Source organism: Aquarana catesbeiana, linkage group LG03 (assembly GCF_042186555.1).
Source record: "Aquarana catesbeiana isolate 2022-GZ linkage group LG03, ASM4218655v1, whole genome shotgun sequence".
NCBI classification, from domain to species: domain Eukaryota; kingdom Metazoa; phylum Chordata; class Amphibia; order Anura; family Ranidae; genus Aquarana; species Aquarana catesbeiana.
The window spans coordinates 364,876,425-364,896,579 of NC_133326.1; the positions used below are offsets into that span (position 1 = coordinate 364,876,425).

At 40.4% G+C, this 20,155-nt stretch overlaps 1 protein-coding gene across 1 annotated transcript in view; it reads right to left on the reverse strand.

Annotated features, from left to right (window-relative positions):
• Window positions 1-12,073: 12,073 nt before the first annotated feature.
• Window positions 12,074-20,155, reverse strand: part of RBM27 (RNA binding motif protein 27) — a 219,080-nt gene continuing 210,998 nt past the window's right edge. The window contains exon 21 of the mRNA XM_073620625.1: window positions 12,074-17,671. Coding sequence (XP_073476726.1) covers window positions 17,588-17,671 — 84 coding nt within the window. The 3' untranslated portion in view covers window positions 12,074-17,587. The remainder of the gene's footprint in view (window positions 17,672-20,155) is intronic.

The window sequence follows — 20,155 nt, forward strand, 5'->3', positions numbered from 1 at the left end:
TTCTAATCTGAGCAGTTGTCTTTAAATAGATTTTCACTGCTCTCACCACATCAAGACAATGTAGTGACTTTTCTTCCCTGGAACATGGTTTTGGAAAAAATGATGGCAGGACAATATCTTGGTTCAGGTAAAAACCTGAAACCACTTTTGACAAAAAGTCTGGACAAGGGCGCAACACCACTCTGTCCTCATGAGTAATCAAAGTATGGCTCTTTACAAGAAAGAGCAGCCAATTCCGAAACCCTCCTTGCTGAGGATATAGCAACCAAGAACACCATCTTCCTTGTCAGAAGGACTAAGGGAATATGCTGTATCGGTACAAATTGCTGTTTTTGTAACACTGACAAAACTAAGTTCAAGCCCCAAAGGTTCAAAGGAGGTTTGACTGGCAGATTAAAGCGGGGGTCCACCTATCGTTTTTTTTTTTTTTGAGTTCATTCACAAACTTTTCTTCCCAGCATTACATACTCACATATTGTGTGTAATATGACCGCCTGTGTCAGATTTCGTCGGAAAGAATAACTTATATTATTCACTGCAGGCGGTTTCCATCTTCATTGTGGGCATTTGAAGCCCACAAGCATTTATTTCCTGGATGCAGTGAATGCTGTGCTCCCAGCATTCACCGCTCGTTCCCGCACATGCTCAGTGGCATCCTGGGAAGCCTGAGACTAGCTCCCAGGAGTCTGGGAGAGGCTAGAAACATGCCTACTCCCACGGGAGGAGAACCAGGAAGTGCAAAGAAGAATAGAAAAATAAAAGGTAATTACTGCGATTTAAATTTTTTTAAACGGCATGTCAGCATCTAGGCAAGGAAGAGAATACATACAGATATTGTTCAAAATTTGGGTGGAACCCCGCTTTAAGCCGCATCACCCCTTGCATAAAAACCCGGACTAAAGAATGTGTAGCAAGCAGTCTTTGAAATAAGACTGATAAAGCTGAGACTTGGCCCTTAATAGTACTCAAGGCCAACTTCATCTCTACCCCTAATTGTAGAAAGGCAAGAATTCTGCCTATGATATACCTTTTTGTAAAGGTAAACTTATCCTTTAAAAAAGGTATTAAACCCAAAAAGATGTAATATAATACAGCTCACCAATCATTAGATGTGGTGGCTGCATTAATCTTCTGTTTTATAGGATTCTTTCCTCTGTTTTCACATGGTGATTTTGTAACACTTCCGCTATGCCCTATGACACCAGCAAACACAGAGAAAAAAAAACTTAGACACTGGCGAAAAAACTGAGGTACTCCTGGAAGGAGGAGTTATAAAGAGTTGTCCATCACCAGAAGGTGCCTATATACCCACTAAGTTATTACTTAGGCTCTGTGTCCCATGATGTACGATAAAGAAAAATATTGTTCTTTTCAAAATTGTTGCTTTTATTTTGTTTATAGCGCAAAAAATAAAAACCGCAGAGGTGATCAAATACCACCAAAAGAAAGCTCTATTTGTGGGGGGGGGACATCAATTTTGTTTGGGTACAGCGTCGTACGACTGCACAGTTGTCAGTTAAAGTAACACAGCGTCGTATCGCAAAAAATGGCCTGTCATTAATAGGGTAAAACCGGGGCTGAAGTGGTTAAAGAGTACGTAAACCCAACACTTCAGATTGCTGATATGTGCCTGTTGTACCATGTACTTGTATGAAACAGTGTCCTGTTCTTTGTATTGCTTCTTTTGTGTGAAATCCCTGCTGTGCCTGCCAGTCCCTCTGCTTTCCTATTAAAAACTGACCACACTAAGCAGAGTGTGGTCAGTTCTCCAGCTATGCTGGGAACTCCGTATACTCTCCTCCAATGATCAGTCTTGTGACAACACCACCCCCCTCCCCTCCCTGCACAGCCTTTTTTACTGGGAAGCTCAGTGTACTGTTGCTATTCCTCCCCCAGCTCCTATGCAGCTGAGAACAGAGGGTACGTGATCACTTATTTCGAAGAAAAAAAAAAGGGAGGGGGGTATAATTTTTTTTTTATATCAATACAAAAATGTTTTGCCTTTCATTTCTATTTTAAACTGAATGGATTGTTTTGCAATGTAAAGATTTGCAGCCTCTTTAAAGGATAAGTTCACCTTTTGTAAGATGTTACAGATGCAAAAGCACCATCTAGACCGCGCACGGGGGATATTCCCCCCACCAATCACTGTCACAGTCTAAAGAAAATGCGGCTGTGCAGGGTTCTACCCGCCAGGCCGTGTCATTCAGTGTTCTGTTAATGTCAAAACTACAAATATCGACAGTCTTAATGAACTCCCATGGTGCTGTTGAGCGCTCTAGTAGTTCTTTGAGCTTCCTGTCATAGTGTAACTGCCTACGCGTATGAGAGGTACAGGCAGACCGATACAGCGTCTGCAGGACTGTAGCATTACACCCACGATCTGCTGATCATGGGCGCAATATTTTACAGGTCCTTAACAAATAAATGCATATTTTTTTTTACCTGCAGAAAAATGTCCATTTATTTTTTTTGTAAAGGTAAACTTATCCTTTAAAGCGATATTAAACCCAAAAACATGTAATATAATACAGCTCACCAATAATTAGATGTGGTGGCTGCATTAATCTTCTGTTTTATATGCTTCTTTCCCCTGTTTTCACATGGTGATCTTGTAACACTTCCGCTATGCCTACACTGGATGAAGGAGACAACTTTGGACAGCAACATTATTACTCTAAGGGGAGTGTTAGATGCACTAAAAGATTTAGAATCACTAAACACATTTAAGCCAATCTCCAGGTAACACTTTTTAAGCAGTTACAGCAACAGTTTTGCTCCTCTTGGAATAGAGGTTTTACATAAATAAAAGCTTACCACTGTAAGCACCCGTCAGTGTAAAATGGTTAGTCTCACTCCTTTGCCTAATACACATGTGTCAAACACAAGGCCCGCTATCATGTGGCCCTTGCACCTCTCTTGCAGCACCCCCTCATCTCTGCCCCCACCGTGTCTCAGCAGTCGGTATCAAAGAGGACTGAACTCCTCTGTCCAATTCTGTGCTTCTTTGTGCAGCCACGGGGAGTCTTGTCACTGCCCCCCTTCTCAGAAGGCGGCAGCAGAGGACGACAGGACTCCTCCAACAGATCCTGCACCTCTTTGTGCTGCCACAGCATCCCCTCTTCTCTGCCTCCTCTGGTCTCAGAATTCAGCAGCTGACTCCAGCCCTCCTCCAAACCCTGCACTTTCTTCTTCCCATCACCATCCCCAGCTTCTTTCCAGCAGCAACAGAAGGAAGGATGGGAAACGCTTGGCTTCTGATGGTGGTGGTGGCTCTGGACATCTAGTTACAGATATAACAGGCCCTTTGAGGGCAACCATAATGCTTATGCGGCCCACGCTGAACTTGGGTCTGACATCCCTGGCCTACTACATCTGCAGGTTAACTTGTTCTGTTAAAAAAATAGTAGACTCAGACAGGTTGCACTATGAGCTGGACAGTGGAGGGCAACCTCCTCAGGAAGGTGAAGCACAGGATATAGAGAAGGCAAACCAATGTCTTGCTTAGAGTGAAGGGGAGAAGGGAGGCTTTTGGCCTAAAACCAACCTTGCCCCTATGCGGTATAATAAGGTGCTAGCTCAGAAACACATTGTGCTGAGACGAAGGCAACAAGTAAATCAACCTTGGGAGTAGACAGGGGAATATCCTTGATATATTCAAAAAGCAATTTCTGGAGAGTTGACAGAACCTGGTTGAGATTCTGCAGGGTCACATGAGAAAGTATACAGGTAGAACCTGTGAGCAAAACCCTGTACAAAGGCGAGAAGAAGCAAGTGGTCTTTAAAAGAGAATTCCCAGGACGAAGATCTGACTCTTGATAGTACTCAAGACCAAATGTTGCTCCAGACCCAAATGAAGAAAAGCATTTCAGTACTTCCTGGGATAGAAATGGTTTACATATTACTACAAGAAATATGTCTTCCAAGTACAATGGTAGATCTTGTGAGAGGTCAACCTCCTAACCTTCAGCAGTGTAGGTATAACTAAAGCAGATAGGCCCCTAGCCTTCAGGCCCTTGGCTTCAACAGCGAGGTCATTAGAAGTCCACAACTATAAACAGGCTGGTAAAAACTGGCCCTTAAGACAGAAAATCAGGATGATCTGGGAGGGCCCTTGGAGAGTCCACCAGACGTTTGACGAGGTCTGACTACCATGTTCACCTGGGCCAGTTTGGTGTGGTAAGAATCACCCAGAATGCCATCCACCTCAATCCTGCAAAGTAGATGAGGAAATATCCGCAGACAGGGAAAAGGCAAAGATCACGTTGAACTGACCCCACAAAGTCACTAAGGAGTCCAGTGAAAGGGATAGGGGATCCTTTTCAGTTTGTAGTTGATTCTGGAATCCAGGAGATCCATGTCTAATGTCTCTCATTTGTAACAGAGGCCTTGAAAGGCCTTTAAATTTAAGAGACCACTCTTTGGAGTCAAGATAGTGACAAAGAATTCCAGAGCTGAATTTGTAACCTACCAAGTGAGGGCAAGCCATGTCTTGGGCTGCAGGCACATGTGTTGGTCCAGGGACCACATCTGCTTCTCCCACACAGTCAGAATGTTGGGTTGTAATGGTTTGGAGTAAAATTGGGCGCAAGGGACTGCTCCCATGTAGACCACCGTTAAGCCCTGAACCATTATACAGAAAAAGAAAGTGGGTTGGTGCCTGGACTGAAGTGTCCAAACATGGAAGGAAAAGGTTTGGAGCTTGTTCTGTGGAAGGAATATCTTAAACAGGGAAGTATCCAGGAGGAGGCCCAGATAATCGTAAGTGATGAGCTGGTTCCATTTCAAGATCCACCTGAATTGCTGCAGGGTCTGAACCATTTGACATTGACAGAGCCTGAGCTGACTGTTCATGCAGAAGAAGGTAGTTTAGATATTCCACTATGGGCATGTCCTAGGCATGAATCAGGGCAAAAGACATGTGCTAGCAATTTGTTAAAAACAGGGAGGTTGAGTGACAGGGCAAAGGGAGGGGCAAGGAATAGGTAATGTCACATGCCTACTAAAAAATACAGGAAACACTGCTGTGCTGGGAAGATGGGGTCAAGTGAGTAGGCATCCTTGATGTCTACAGAAGCCACCTGTTTGATTGCAAATTTAACTTCTGAACCCAAACTAACCATAATAGGGTGAAAGCCACTGTTTGGGACTTTAAATAGGTTTGAGTAAAAACCCTGAAACCGGACCCAGCACTCCTTGAGACAGGAGCTGTGCAAGAGCAGTGTGGAGATCTGACAGTTTTTGTGGGAACATTGAGAGGTTTGACAATAGGAAGCTGAAACAAAACTCCAGCTAATAGCCACTGGCAACCACACTCTGAACCCAAACATCTGGAATGTCCTGAGTCCAGGTGGACACAAATGCCACCAGCCATCCTACCCATTTTGATAAGTGGGTGCATCCCTTCAATGCGAGGCTGACATAGCCACAGACTTGGCTAATTTTGGTGTTCAGGGCTTGCAGCAGAACTGGGTGTTGTAATATGTTCACCGATTTATGTGGGACATTATTATATGTATGTACACATACAGTCAATATTAACCAGGCCAGGATTGAGTTGACAATGGTCGATTTGTCCAAGCCAACTAAATTTTAATATAACAGCTGAAAACCCTTTGATGTGTCAGTCTTATGCAAGTCTACCTAGGGGTGTGAGGTATGGGCTGTTAACCTAATTGAACATTTCAAAGGGGTACATTGTTTAAAGGACCATAGAAGAAGTATTTATTGATGGTAATTAGACTTGATGGGGTAACAATGGGATCAAGGAGTGTTTTGGGTTGGCCTAGCGGAGGCTCCCTCCTGGGGGGGGGGGGGGGGGGGCTAATATATCAGGGGGACTTGTTGATATTAATATGCAAGAATACAGATTAGGAATGTAGGTATTCCAAGGGCTCAAGAGGGTATTCAGGTGGTATCTGTTAATCTAATCTAATTACACATATCTAAGGGGACTTGTTGATGTTGATATGCGGGAGTGCAAATTGGGGCGGTTTATGACTACAGCTGTTCACGGCTGGGAGTTGTTGTCTGTTTGAAAGACTAAAGCTAATCAAAGTCCTAAATTGAAACGGCCAATCAAATTGCTCAGCTATTCAGTGTCTAGTGAATATAACACGGCATTCAGTCTATAGTTTTAAGTTAGGCTTGTATGTGTATGCACACACAGACCTAGGAAATGGGTCGCTGAATTATATACTCTGTCGGATTTTTTGTCATCTGTGGACTTTGTTCTGTGTTGGAAGTCAATAAAGTGCATCTCTCTGGAAGAATTGGGTTGCTGCGGAAGAGTACTTACTAATTATCATACCCACTCTACATCATATCACCCAGTATATATTAAATCACTACACTGGGCCCCAATCCTGGGCTTGGATTTTGAAGCCCCTGGGGAAGAAAAAGGAAAATTTAGTTAAAAGACCGAAGATTTTTTTTCCCAAAAGGTGCTTCCCCCTCCCCCCTTTTGACTTCAGGGATATACTTTTCCAGGGCTGTACCAAAGAGGTGTTCCTCTGCAAAGGACATACTTAAAGCTGACCATACATCATACAATGAACATCACAGAACACCTTCACATCATACCCATGGTACGCGGGGTAACAATTATAATTATTATGATAACAGTAGGAATGCGACTAATCCTGCGCAAGGGAAGCAAAGAGGAGGGCCATCGAATGGAGGCCAGTGGGAACATTTCCAAGATTCCCCCCAAAAAATTAAACCAAATGGGCCAAGAAATCCAGTAGGGATATGAGTCCGGGCACACCCTCAGGAGGCAAGGAACAACAGAAAGAGCACATGAAGGAGGATGCTAACAGAATAAAGGACATCAACAACAAAAAAAATGCACAAATTATGCCTCATCACTTGATAATGCCAACATCTGCAATGCCACTGACCAACAAGCAGTTGATATTCCAAGAAAGACAAACCCGTTGGAAGGTGCCCTTCCCCTTTTTTTTTTTTTTTTTTTTAGAGGAAGAAACTGTGGGAGATTGGAGTCCCACAGCTCCGCTCGTCAACCATCCAGGCCCCGCACTGAAGGTTGGAAGAAAAAGAGAAGATGGAGAAGAGGCCGGCGGGGAGGAAAGAACGCCAAAAAGAGGGAGACGGTAACCTCCACACACACCACGATTAAAATATATGATCTATCCAGTTCAGTTTTCGATGATACTGAGGTACTGAATCTTTGAGATATTTGTAGACCCTCAACAAACATGTGAGGAATCTAACTCAAGGGATCGGTGACCGGTGTATTTGTAAAATACTGTTTTAAACTGGTTGGACAATGTATTTTTATGTGTGATGACTGACCTTTAAGTATTGATATACATTAAGTAATGAATTGTATACCCCCAACCTTTGTTCTATGAATTGACTCAAATAATAAACCATTTTCCAATTTACTTCTCTATTGCATCCATGTGCTTCACTCAAACTCAAGGGATATTTCGCTCTTCCAAAATTACAATCAAAGACATCATCCTTATCCACGAGTGCTTCGTCTGGCAGGATTCCCCAGGATGATGATACTGCTCTCCTAGACTTGGAGAGCCTCTATTTGGAAGGGGCTTGCGAGGACCTCATCATGGAAACAGAATTAATAGATTTTATGGAGAAAGAAGCACATCATACACACGGAATTAGGAGAAACACAACAAATAACCTCTAAATACATTATACCCAAACTACGGGGAAGAGAAAGAAAAAAAAGGGGGGGGGGGGCAAACAAAAGATAAAGAATGGAAAAGGGGTGGGACCACCACCAACTGCCCTCTCCACCCATCTCTGATGAGTATGCTTAGTTGCATTACACCAGAGGCAAGGATCGGGTGAGACTTCAAAGATCCAAAGTTGAAAAATTCCAACCAGGTGTCAATTGTTATCCTATTGCAGCTCCTGATATGACCGAGAGCCTCGGAAGGTTATCCCGGCCTCCCAGGTATCGGAGGCACTTTTTTAAATGTATTTTTTAATAGGCACCTATATAATGCCATCAATTTACACAGCGCTTTACATATATATTGTGCATTCACATCAGCCCCTGCCTTCAGGCCTGATTCACACTTACGTAGGTTGCAGTTTGCAGGTGTAGTATAGGAAAGGTTTCCGCGCTCACGGACCGAGGCTTGCAGCCCCCCCTTTTTTTTCACCCTCAAAGGGGTGAGATATGTTAAAGCGAGTTTATAGATAGGGGTAAGTGGCGCTACCTGTGTTGGATACCTAGTTAATTACATAATCTCTACTGGGTGCGCAAATGTGCACTCTACTCAAAATAAAGATAAAAATAAAATACAAAATAAATATGTGCCAGTTGGGATTGATGTCCCGTGCCAGTGTGTACAAACAAATAAATCCTTATTATGTAAAAGAGTACCTCCACATCAGTGACTATTGATCAAAATGTATAAATAATCTAGTAAACATACCCCCTAAATGCGTTGAGGGGGTTAAATGAATAAATACAAATCCTCCTTCCAACAGTTGTGATCATTAACCATCAATCTGTTTACAAATATAACATCTGATATACGTGTTACCACAGACAGCTGGGCAGCTAAATACAGCCTAAACACAGTTCATCAGCGTTAAAAATCACCATAATAGTAAGAAAAAAAGTGTAAAAAACTTGTGAAGATAATTATTTAGAACCACATTAGATGTAAAAAATGTATTATAAAGAATGAAAAAAGTAAAAAATGAAAAAAGTAAAAAAATTAATTGTGAAAGTCCCAGCTTAGAAAGTTCCATAAAATTCACCAAATTCAAAATATTCTGTGTAAAGTGACTTTTGTGACAGCAACAGTAGATATCCAGTGACTCCTATGCTCCCCCTCAAGGGTCCCCACTCACCAGCTCCATGCACCCCTACAGGGGTAATCGGCATATACTCTCCAGCACTCGATGGCATCTACGGTTCCAGTGCGTTTGTCCCTGGGGGTTTCCACTCCAAATACAGTGTATCCTTCAGAGCTCCGGCTTCCCCTCATATGAAAGAGACAGGGCTCCCATAGTGTGATAACGTAATGAATTTTATTAAAAAATGCTGAATGACAGCAAACAAAATTAAATAAAATTAATATAAAATGTTAAAAACTCGTACTCCTAAAAAGGAGTCAGACTATCACACTGCGTAATGGGAGGTCAAGCCTAGAGAGAAGCTCGTGGATGCAAGCTGACAGCCGAGCGGCGTGCGCCTCAGCTGCGCTCCACACTCTCTCTGACTTCCGCGTGTGATGTAGGTACGTAGCTCCGCCTTACGCGTTTCGTCATCAACGTTGTCAAAGGCAAGCAGTTTGCAGGTGCATTTTGCAATACACATTTTTGTCTCCAATGAAGTCTATGGAGCCAAAAAACAGAAAAAAAAATCCATGGCCCTTTCCATAAAATACACAGATGTGAACTACATCCATAGGAAACCATGTTAAATGGACTGTAGTGTGTTTCTGCTAAACTCAAAACGCCCCGCAAAAAAAAAAATGCATAGGTGTGAATCAGGCCTAAAGGAGCTTACAATCTAAGGTCCCCAACTCACATATACACTTACTAAGGCCAATTTAGACAGTGGCCAGTTAGCCAACCTGCATGTTTTTGGAGTGCGGGAGGAAACCCACACAGGCACAGGGAGAACATTATATAAAAGGAAAGGGGTCCTGGCACTCCAAATATTGTGATGCCTTCATAGGATGGTGTAATAATAGCTTTAATGGCACATCTAATAAAGATTAGTGTTAATATAAACAAAGGAGAGGAGGCAGCTATCCTCAGAGGGTGTCCAAAAGCCTCTTGTCAGCAAGCAAATAAGAAGGAGGGTTTTTTTTTTGGAGGCGCCAACTCTAATGACACTGTCAGATAATGTTAATGTAGTGCAGTATATACACTTACTGGTTCGCAGCTTCAGAATAGGCTGGCCAGTAGAAGGAGCTGTGAGCCCCAAGCGCGTAGCCTGCACATTCCACTATCTGTGTTTGGATGCTCTCCGTGCACCGCTGACGTCATGTCCGCTTCCGCGTTCCAGGGTGGTTAGTGTGGAGCTTCCACACACTGGACACCGCTGAACCGCTTTATCATCCAGGAGCAAAACTTCCCCTGAGCTGAAGGACTGCCACCGAAGCCTGCACCCCAGCACATTACAGGACATCTTTACTTTTGATGGACACCGCCACCCTATTCTGAAGCTGCGAACCAGTAAGAGTATATACTGCACTACATTAACATTATCTGACAGTGTCATTAGAGTTGGCGCCTCCAAAAAAAAACCCTCCTTCTCATTTACAGGGAGAACATGCAAACACCACACAGGTAGTGGTTGAAACTTTGAACCGACAACCCTAGTGCTGCTAGGCCAAAGTGTTAACCACTTAGCCACTGTGCTTTAAAGCAACTCTGTCCCTATATTAAAACAAAGCAACTGATGTCAGTTATAAACAGCTTCCTGCTGTTATGCTAGAATTCTGGTCCTAATGGGCAAAGCTGACACTTCTGAGTAATACCGTGCTTACCTAGATGTGGCAGCTTGTTACTGTAATAGTCTCACTGGTCAATATTAATTTGCAGCTTTGGCTTTCATAACAGTACAGCAGTGGCAGATACATGGAGGGTGATGTGGGTATGAGGTGTCTGCACTTTACAACTGACAGCCGTTACCAGGTTTTAAAATGGTGACAGGGTTGCTTTAAAGGAGATCTATAGTCACAACACACACTTTCATTTTATATCAGCATTGTAAAATTAATTCAAACCTGTTATTTTAAGAAATTCAATATAAGCTTGGTGGAAAAATCTCTCTATGTATTGTGAGTGCTGCCTATCGGCTGGACACTTCTTTCCACAACTTCCTGGATTCTGCTCGTTCCTCGGTTTACTTTCAATTTCTAAGGACTACATATCCCATGGAACCTTGCAGTCTGCAAGCAGACATGATGTGGTGTGTTGTGCCCCCTGTAGTTTGGCATGAAAAAAATGTTTCACAGAATTCCAGGAAGTCTTTGATTCTAAAGTTTTCAAACGTTCATATCATTCAAATTATTTGGGTAGGTTAGAAATAATTGAAATTCAATGTGGAAATTAACATATGCTCTGAAATTTTGACCATCACTACACTTAAAATGCAATTACAGGCAGTCCCCGGGTTATAAACAAGATAGGGTCTGTAGGTCTGTTCTTAAGTTGAATCTGTTTGTAGGTCAGAACAGGTACATTTTTTTTTAACTGTAGCTCCAACCAAAAAAAAAAAAAAAAAAAAAATATTAAGCTTTTTGGATAGAATAGAGAAGGGTTAACACCCCTGTAACCTTTGTTTTGCTGTCTACACCCCTGTTCAGAAGATTTTACCTCACTTTCTGTCCCAACGACAATTGGATTTTGAAAATTTTGGGCTGTTGTGGAAACAAGCCCTGGTGATAAAGCATCAGTGGAGGTAGCTTTTCCCCATAATATCTCTTACAGGAGCGAATTTCCCATCCTAGGGGTAGATTTCCTCTCACTTCCTGTTGTCTCCCTCCGTTTGTAAGTAGGAGTCGGATGCTTATAACTAGGGGACCGCCTGTACTGATTTTCTCCTAAAGTCTAATTAAAGCAGAACTTTCTTTTTTTTTTTTTTAGGTGAAGTTCTGCTTTTCCACCACCTCCCCTGCTACCTTTGTAAACTTTTATTTTATGGGAGCAGGCACCTAGTTTTCACAGGTACCTGCTCCCTCTGCCACAGGAAGTCACAGGTGGCTTCCCACAAGTAAGATGCTGGTGCCAAGGACCTGAAGACTGTTGAAGTACCGGCTTAGGTGAAGACAGCACTGGATCCCTGGACTGGTATAGGTCTGTTTATTAAAAGGTCAGCAGCTATAGTATCTGTAGCTGCTGACTTTAAATTTGCTTATAAACAACTATAGCTCTTCTTTAAATGTAAGTTTTAGATTCAAAATTTGCCACAGTTCTATTAGACCAGAACTTTCCAAAATGGCCCACTTTTTTCCAACTAAATAAAAATGACACAACACAAGTTTAAGTTGTAAATTTTTTGGTGTGGTTCTTGTTATATCGAATTCAAAGTTTGTGGGATGACTATATTGATGTGTTTTTGTTTGTTTTTTTTTTTTTTTTTGTTTTGTTTTGTTTTTTTTTTAACCAGTGTTTTTTTTTCCTCTTTTTTTACTTGTTGTTTTGTCCGTCTTGAACCACTGAACCATGTCTCTTTATTGCAAAAATGAACATGCCTTAAGAAATTCAACTTGTAAATTAATAAAACATTACATTGGATGATTTTTAAACGTATAAACAGTTAGAAAATCAACAATATTGCCTATTATACTATGACACAAGTTCACCATATTGTAAAAACTATAATACATATATAATACATCAGAAGAACCAAAACGCCACCCATATGATCATTTTATCAAAATTTCTAATGTTTGTATTCTTTAGTCCTTCTGTCCATGCATCTTGGCCAATTTTTTGTTATCAACAATGAACTAGCAGGTCTGTTGTAAGATTCATTAAGGCCTCACTGTTCATTTTATATATTTAGAAGAGTAAAAAGCAGATAACTAAATTATGAAGGTCAAAAATGTGTTTAAACTTGTGTATATGAGTTTTTTTTAAAACAGATTGTTCACAAAAGTATGTTTATGGTGTAGTAAACTGAATGAAACACACTGGCGTTTCTTTATTAGAGGGTTAGAGGGATTCAGGAGAACAGTGCTATAAACAGTTAAAGGTAAGAGATATGATTCTATGCCCCAAGACTTGACTTTACCTTTTCATTAGGAACAGCATTATTTTAAACTAATTTAGGAATATGTCTGGCATGTGGTGCATTATACATAAGGCACAACTGCAATACTAAAACTGGTGTTTAACAGCTCATGTAACTGCTTTGACCCAATAGTTTAGATGAACAAAAGACTCTCCATTTTTGTAAATAGGCCAGATGGGTTACAGTATTGACATATTATCAGTCTGATTAACGGAGATATAATCCAGTACTGATAAATGCATAACAATTAAACCATAATCAAAATACCCTGGCAAGACAAAGCTAGTAAAACTCACCTCTGCATCAGCCTGTCTCCCCTACCTTCCCCTCTGTTCTGGGGCTGAAGCCTCCATAATACTATTCTACACATCTGAGATTGTCAAATGCCTGTTCCCTACCCACAGCACTCAGGTGCCATACCCTGAGTCCTACATCACTGCAGGACTCAGCAGTGATGAGGACTCAGGTTCCATACCCTGAGCCCTACACATCACTACAGAACTCAGCAGTGATGTAGGGGACTGTGGAGGAAACCACAGCACACATCAGACAATACCACAAGTGCAAATGCCAAAGAATTTTAAGTAGGGTGCAGCATTTGGAACAGGGAAAAGGTAGAAGACGTGAACTGCCAGAGCGGTAAATAGAAGATACAAGAGCTCTTCTATTTCAGGAGACCTGCATTATTCCTTTTTTTTTTTTTTTTTTTAACAGACTGACAGTCTCTTTAAAGGAGTCGTTAGTGCAAGCATTTGGGATAAAAGGAGAGTCTGAGGATACATGCATAAATATAAATTTGTGTCCACCCATGCAATCCACTAAATTTAAGAGTGCGTGCCACAATTTCGGCTCTGTTTGCTAAGGAAATTTTTAGTCCAAAATACTGGGAGAACACGACACTTATTTATATAGCGACAAGGCAGAAGACCTCAGCATGAGATCTTGGCACTACAATAGAGGTTTAGTAACAGATACTTGAAGTCCCCAAATGAATGCTTGGTAAAGTCCTCCTTTAAATAGTTGGCATACAAAAAAGGTAATTGTTAAGAAAAAAAAAAAAAAAAAAAAACTAGAAACAAAATTAAGAAAAAAAATCTGAAATTTTAGGCAAAAACTAAAATCTGGGCCATTCTCTTGACAAATATCTTACAAAAATCAAAATATATAAATGGATGGCTTCACCAAGAAACCTACAATTTATGTAAGCCTGGCACATGACTACCCCATCTTAAAGCGCACATTTAGCATTACACAGCATCTTCTAAGCTTTCCAGAATTAAAATGACAAAGTAAAATAAAAACAACCCCAAAGCAAAGTTTGAGGACTGTTCACTGTCCAATATGAAAACGCCGAGTGACCAAAAAAAAAAAAAAAGAAAGAAAGAAAAAAAAAAAAAACACAACAACTTTTGCCTGGTGCTAATGTGGCCACCTTTTGACTCACAAGTTTGGTCTTCTTCCTCACCACTTTTGGTACAAAAATAAAACATTTCTGGGCATATATTCAAGAAGAATTTTAGCACGCAGAAAGAAGAAAGTTATGTACAAAATTATACATCTTAAGAAAACATCTGTACACAATATATAAATCCTTTGTCTCCCTCCCAATTTCCACATATAAAGGTCTCTGCATCAACATGACACAACAGTGAAATGTAGGTGATGTTGCAGATGAGAACCGACTGCTGGCTTTTACTGAAAGGAAACTCCAGTTTTTCTGGAAATTATAATATATATATATATATATATATATATATATATATATATATATATATATATATATATATATATATATATATATATATATATATATATATATATATTTATTTATTTATTTTCTCAAGCAGGATTCCAAAACTCCAGTCCTGGTGCACCTGTAAAAGGTAATGGTTTTTCTGTTAACGTTTCAACAGAGCTTGAAGTCAGATTATGGGCATCTCCTGTACATCCAGCACTCACCCATCATCTTTAGTGTGATACTTGCAAAGCACGCTGCATGATTAAAGGGATGCAGTGTTGTTATTATAACACGAAAACATTTTACCACGTAGGCCACACTTTTAGTGCTGTGTACAGGCACTGAGGAAGAGAGGCAGGTAAGATCTACAATAAAATGTTGTTATAATTCCTGCAATTTATATAGCCAAGCTGGAGAATAATTTATCGTCCACAACAAAACTGGAGTCTCTCCTTAAACAATTCATTTAAAGGTTTGGTCTGCACAAAATGGATATTTCAGCCTTTGGCATATGCTGGCACGTTGAACAATTTCACTCTTAGACCATGAACACACTAGCTTTATGATCTTGCTGTACACATTGCTCTCAAAAAGGTTAGCCCTTGTATAGAATGAATAATTCTGCTGGCCAGAATACTTTGCTCTTGCCCGGCATTGGATCTCACGCTCAACTTGGAGTTAAACTTACTTCTCTTGCCCCAACCATAGGTGCCCGATTCTTATTTCTCTACTCTCCATAAATAAAAATAAATAACCAAAAAGGAGAACAAGCATGCTTGACTCTCAAGGTTGAGCAGACCTGAATGCACAAAGGGCTTGTAGTATGTGAGGTCAGGGAGCTGTAAAATCAGGAGGCTGAGCTGCAGTTTTACACCCCACCCGCCTGCCTGAGCGCCAACAGCCAGCTGCTCATAGCTATACACACGCTGTGGCAAAGCTTAAACAGCATGACGTTTTTGGCAGGCTCCACCGAAGGCAACTAATTCAGGTCTATTGGCCATGCCAAAACCACACCGTAACCTCGGTGGTACAACAGTTATAGGGTTAAATCATTCAGTGAGGAGGCAACATTGCCTCCTCACTGCCTGTCAAATACCTCTGAAAAATGATCCAAGTGTGAATCGCATTGCAGAGGAGCGGCAGCGCCTGCAACACTTGTGAATGAGACCAAACACAGATGTGACAATCAGAAGCAATTCAACTTACCAACATCCAGCAACTGAAACAATTTGGTAGACCAAACCTTTATAATAATGTACATGATAAAGATTCTTCATGCGTTTAGGTGAACCCAGCTAAATATCAGATTAAAGTACACCTTAATGGTGGATTTGACAATCCCCTACTGCCTCTCCTGATTAAATACAGTCCAGCATTACTGTGCAATGTAATGTCATATAATTATCTACTAAAAATAAACAAAGTCATACATTGTTTGCTTATTCTATTAACAAATCCTGCCAACTTCACAGATATACAGAATGCTTGGTAATGAGTTCATAACCCAGGACAAAATTGGCCAGGTATCAACTAGAACTTTTTCAATGAAAACAGGTCAGGCAGGAGGATTCAAAACACAGAAGTACAAATTATCTTGTAAAATTGCTGAGACGTTAAAGCATTTTTACTGGCAAAAAAAAAAGTAAACCAATATGGGCTGAATTTCAAATAAGTGTTTCCCAGTTCACAGAGGGCTAAACTATGCATTAAACAAGGACAATATAAATGGTTTAGAAGCGGAAGATAAACCTCTAGCTGTTAACTAAGCAATTTGCAGACATTGTTTTCAAGGTGTTGCAAATAAGCTATGTGTTAAAAGGCAATTAAAACCATGCTACTAAATGAAAAGAATTTTCATGTGTAGTTTAGTCAGGCTTGGCAGGTCACATTTTCTAGATCTTGCCACAGGTACACAGAAAGAAAAACTAGTGCTACTAACCAAGACATGGGACTCTACTCACAAACCTAACACATAAGGATAAAGATCTTTACTATATATAAAAAATAATAATAATGATGATTCAGCTGAGTAAACAGATTTAAAATTTACAGTCACGTAGCTGAAAATAAAAGATCTTTATTCCAGTATTAATGTTTTGGGCCTATAAGTTTGGACAGGTCACCCAGGGTACTTTTTGGGAAAGCTTTATGGCATGCCAGGTGCAAACTACACACATCTTCAAAAGTGTGATTGACTAACCAGAATTTTGGTGCAGATCTCATTATTAAACTCAATTTGTAGCAGTACTGGCTGATCAATGTTTATGTGTTTTCTATGTACAGGTACCATAACCAAGGACACAGCTGTGCAAAGCACAGCAGCCTTTGCCAGCTACCTCTGTTACAAGTTGAGGCACCTTTTAATAAAGATGTGAGCCTGGTCATCTGCTATTTCTAAGATAACCAGTGTTCTGCTTTTACAAAAATATGAATAATGTGCCTGGCTACCACCTGGACAAATGGAAAACCTGACATGTTAGTAGCACCAGAAGATTGGATTTGGGAAACACTGCTAGAATACTTTGCTGTCTTTTTGAACACATGAGTAGCTGTCTGTAAAACAAATGGCTTAAGAATATAGGTTTTTGCTTCCAGTTCTTCACTGGAGTGGGAAAATGTGTTGATGTGGACTGAGAGGTATATGGTTCTACTTATGTGCCTATAAGTAAGGACCAAGCATCTGTATATTTATAAAGGCATTGGATTTGAGAGGATTATTAAATTAATACTGAACTAAAGTGACACTATACAATTAAATATTTAGGTTCTACTCAAGTTGTGTCAATTTGAATCTTAAAAAATAAAACTATGCATTTTAAAGACTTTCAAAAATATTTCACTCTACTCTGTATATAGGACCACATTCACAAAAAAATGAAAGAAAAAAAAAAACACACGCAGTCTTTTGCCTTTGGCTTTCATACAAGTGTGGCTTATTCACAATTAATTGATTTACTTCCTGCAATAATGTGGAGAGAGGGGAAAAAAGTCTTCCTTGAATCTGACTCTGCTTTCCATTTGTGTTTTCATGGTAAAAAGTTCTGCAAACACTCTTTAAGAGGGAAAAATATATTATGTACAGTTCTGCTGATTCTTTATCGCCTCCAAGACCGAGACTCATTTTCATCCTCGTCTTCATCATCATCTTCATGAAGAAATGGATCTGAGGTTTCAGCCTCCTAAAACAATGTTTTATGTTTAATAATAAAAACAACCAGAACAACATTTTATATCATATGTACATACTCGATAACAGATCGTATTTTTTCATTTTTATTTAGGGCCTGTGTTGACAGGCTTTGAGCTTGTGTAACGGCATAAGTTTGAGATGCTTCTGAGAGCATTCAGACATTGACAAGTGCACGTGACCTGCTTCATGCAGGGTTTTGTATTCATATAGAATTGTGTGGTAATGCAAAATCCGTTGGGCAGGAGCAAAAAAGTCTGTTGAGCTGGTATTTAGAAACAAATGTTTTAAAGAGAATTTATAGTTTAGTAGGCACATCCTTGCCCTTTTAAATAAAACATTTCAATAACTGAAAACATTTTCATTTTGCCGTGTTGCCATGTACTCTGTAACTATTCAATAAAAGGGCATTTGTGATGACAGAAACGGGTGTTGCACAAGATCTGGATCGAAGTCAACATTCCAGGTCAGTAGGGCTGAGGTCTAGGCACTGTGCATGTCACTCAAATTCCTCCACAAGAAACTCATCAAAGTAGGCTTTCATTGGCCTGGCTTTGTTTACAGAGGCAGTCCATACTAGAACAGAAAAGGGCATTCCCTGTCTATAATGTCTTTGTATACTGTAGCTTTAATAATACTCTTTGTTGAAAACACCTGGAGAGGTTTACACATACCTTTTTGGCTATATAGCATACGTGTGATGGTCATGTGTCCACACCTTTGTGTCTGTAACGACTTCCTGCCCGCGCTATAGCCAAAAGACAGCTACAGCACGGGCTTAGTTTCCCGGGAGGGTGTCCATGGATGTCCACCTGTGATCACGCTGGCTAGCTGATCACATATCGAGGTAAAAGGCCAATCACAGTGGCCCTTTACTACGCGATCAGCTGTGTCGAATAACAGCTGATCACAGGATGTAAACATAAGCCGGTTATTGGCTTTTCTTTCCTCACGCTGTCAGGATAGCCTCGCGATAACTGGCTTCTGTTAAAGGGACATCGGCACTGATAATCAGGGCAACGATTATCAGTGCAGTCTCATCAGTGCTGCGAATGTGTGCCTCCTCATCAGCTTCGCCTACCAGTGCCACCCATCTAACTATGAAAAGTTTTTTTTTTCTTCAAAAAGTTTTTTTGTTTCTTTTTTGCGTTTGTTTAGCAAAAAAAAAAAACCCAGTGGTGATTAAATACGACCAGAACCAGAAGAAAGTTCTTTGTGTGAAAAAAAGATAAAAGTTTAATATGGGTTCAGTGTTGCATGGCCACGCAATTGTCATTCAAAGTGTGACTGCGCTGAAAGCTGAAAATTGGCCTGGGCAGGAAGGGGGTAAAAGTACCCAGTAGGCAAGCGGTTAAAAGACCATACACACTAGGGAAAATAACAAAAATAGAGATGCCTGCCTCTAGAAGTCCATGTATGACTAGACCACCAAGAGGGCACATGGCACAATTAGGACTGGATGTCAAGAGAAGCCTCAAAAAGGTAACAACTGCTGCAGGAAACACAGCAACAGAATATCATTAGTATACGTTGGTAGTTGTACATCTTTATTAGCCTATACCCCTGTGCAAGGCAGTTCCTTGTAATCTAGAACACATTCGGGGTTATTTAAGGCAGATCCACTTTGCACTGCAAGTGCACTTGGAAGTGCAGTCGCTGTAGATCAGAGGGGGACATGCAAGGAAAATAAACAGAATTTTAGCTTGCACATGATTGGATGATAAAATCAGCAGAGCTTCCCCTCATTTCAGATCTTCCCCTCAGATTTACAGCGACCGCACTTCCAAGTGCACTTGTAGTGCAAAGTGGATTTGCCTTTCATAAATATCCCTCATTGTTGCTAAAGCACAGCACATCTATAGAAAACATGGTTGAAACACACAATCACCATGTGCTGTGAAAGAGAAGTAAACAGAGAGCAATGTAACCATTTGTCTATGTACGTAAAGTAACTTTAGGCTAACTTATGAGGAAAGTGGGAAGAACTAATAAGCTCAGCATCTGAGGCTAAAACATTTGTTTTTGTGCCTTAAAAGACCAAGCAACATTATGAAAATATGTACAAAACATCATACGTTTCGTAAATAATTTTCATAAATTGAGACTAAAAAAACAATTTTTGCATCACTTCAGATAATATGAAATTTTGCATATCCAGCTTTCATATTTACTATATGCAACCAACAGGTGGGGCTCTAAATCCTGCTGACTGCAGTACACCATCAAGAATGTGTAATTTGAACTGCTGCTGTTCAACTCTATTCAGAACACACTCAAAGCTGAATGATCGGAGGATTGACAATGATCCCCATTCTCTAGTGCACACTGCTTTGACTATTTTAAATAGAGCGTGACAAAAAAAAAAAAACAACAAAAAAACAAAAACGCAGCAGTTGTTGGATTGTCTTATTATAAAGCTCAGAACGTTCTCTGCAAGAAGATTTTATACTAAAGCTGGCCATACACGGAGTGAAAT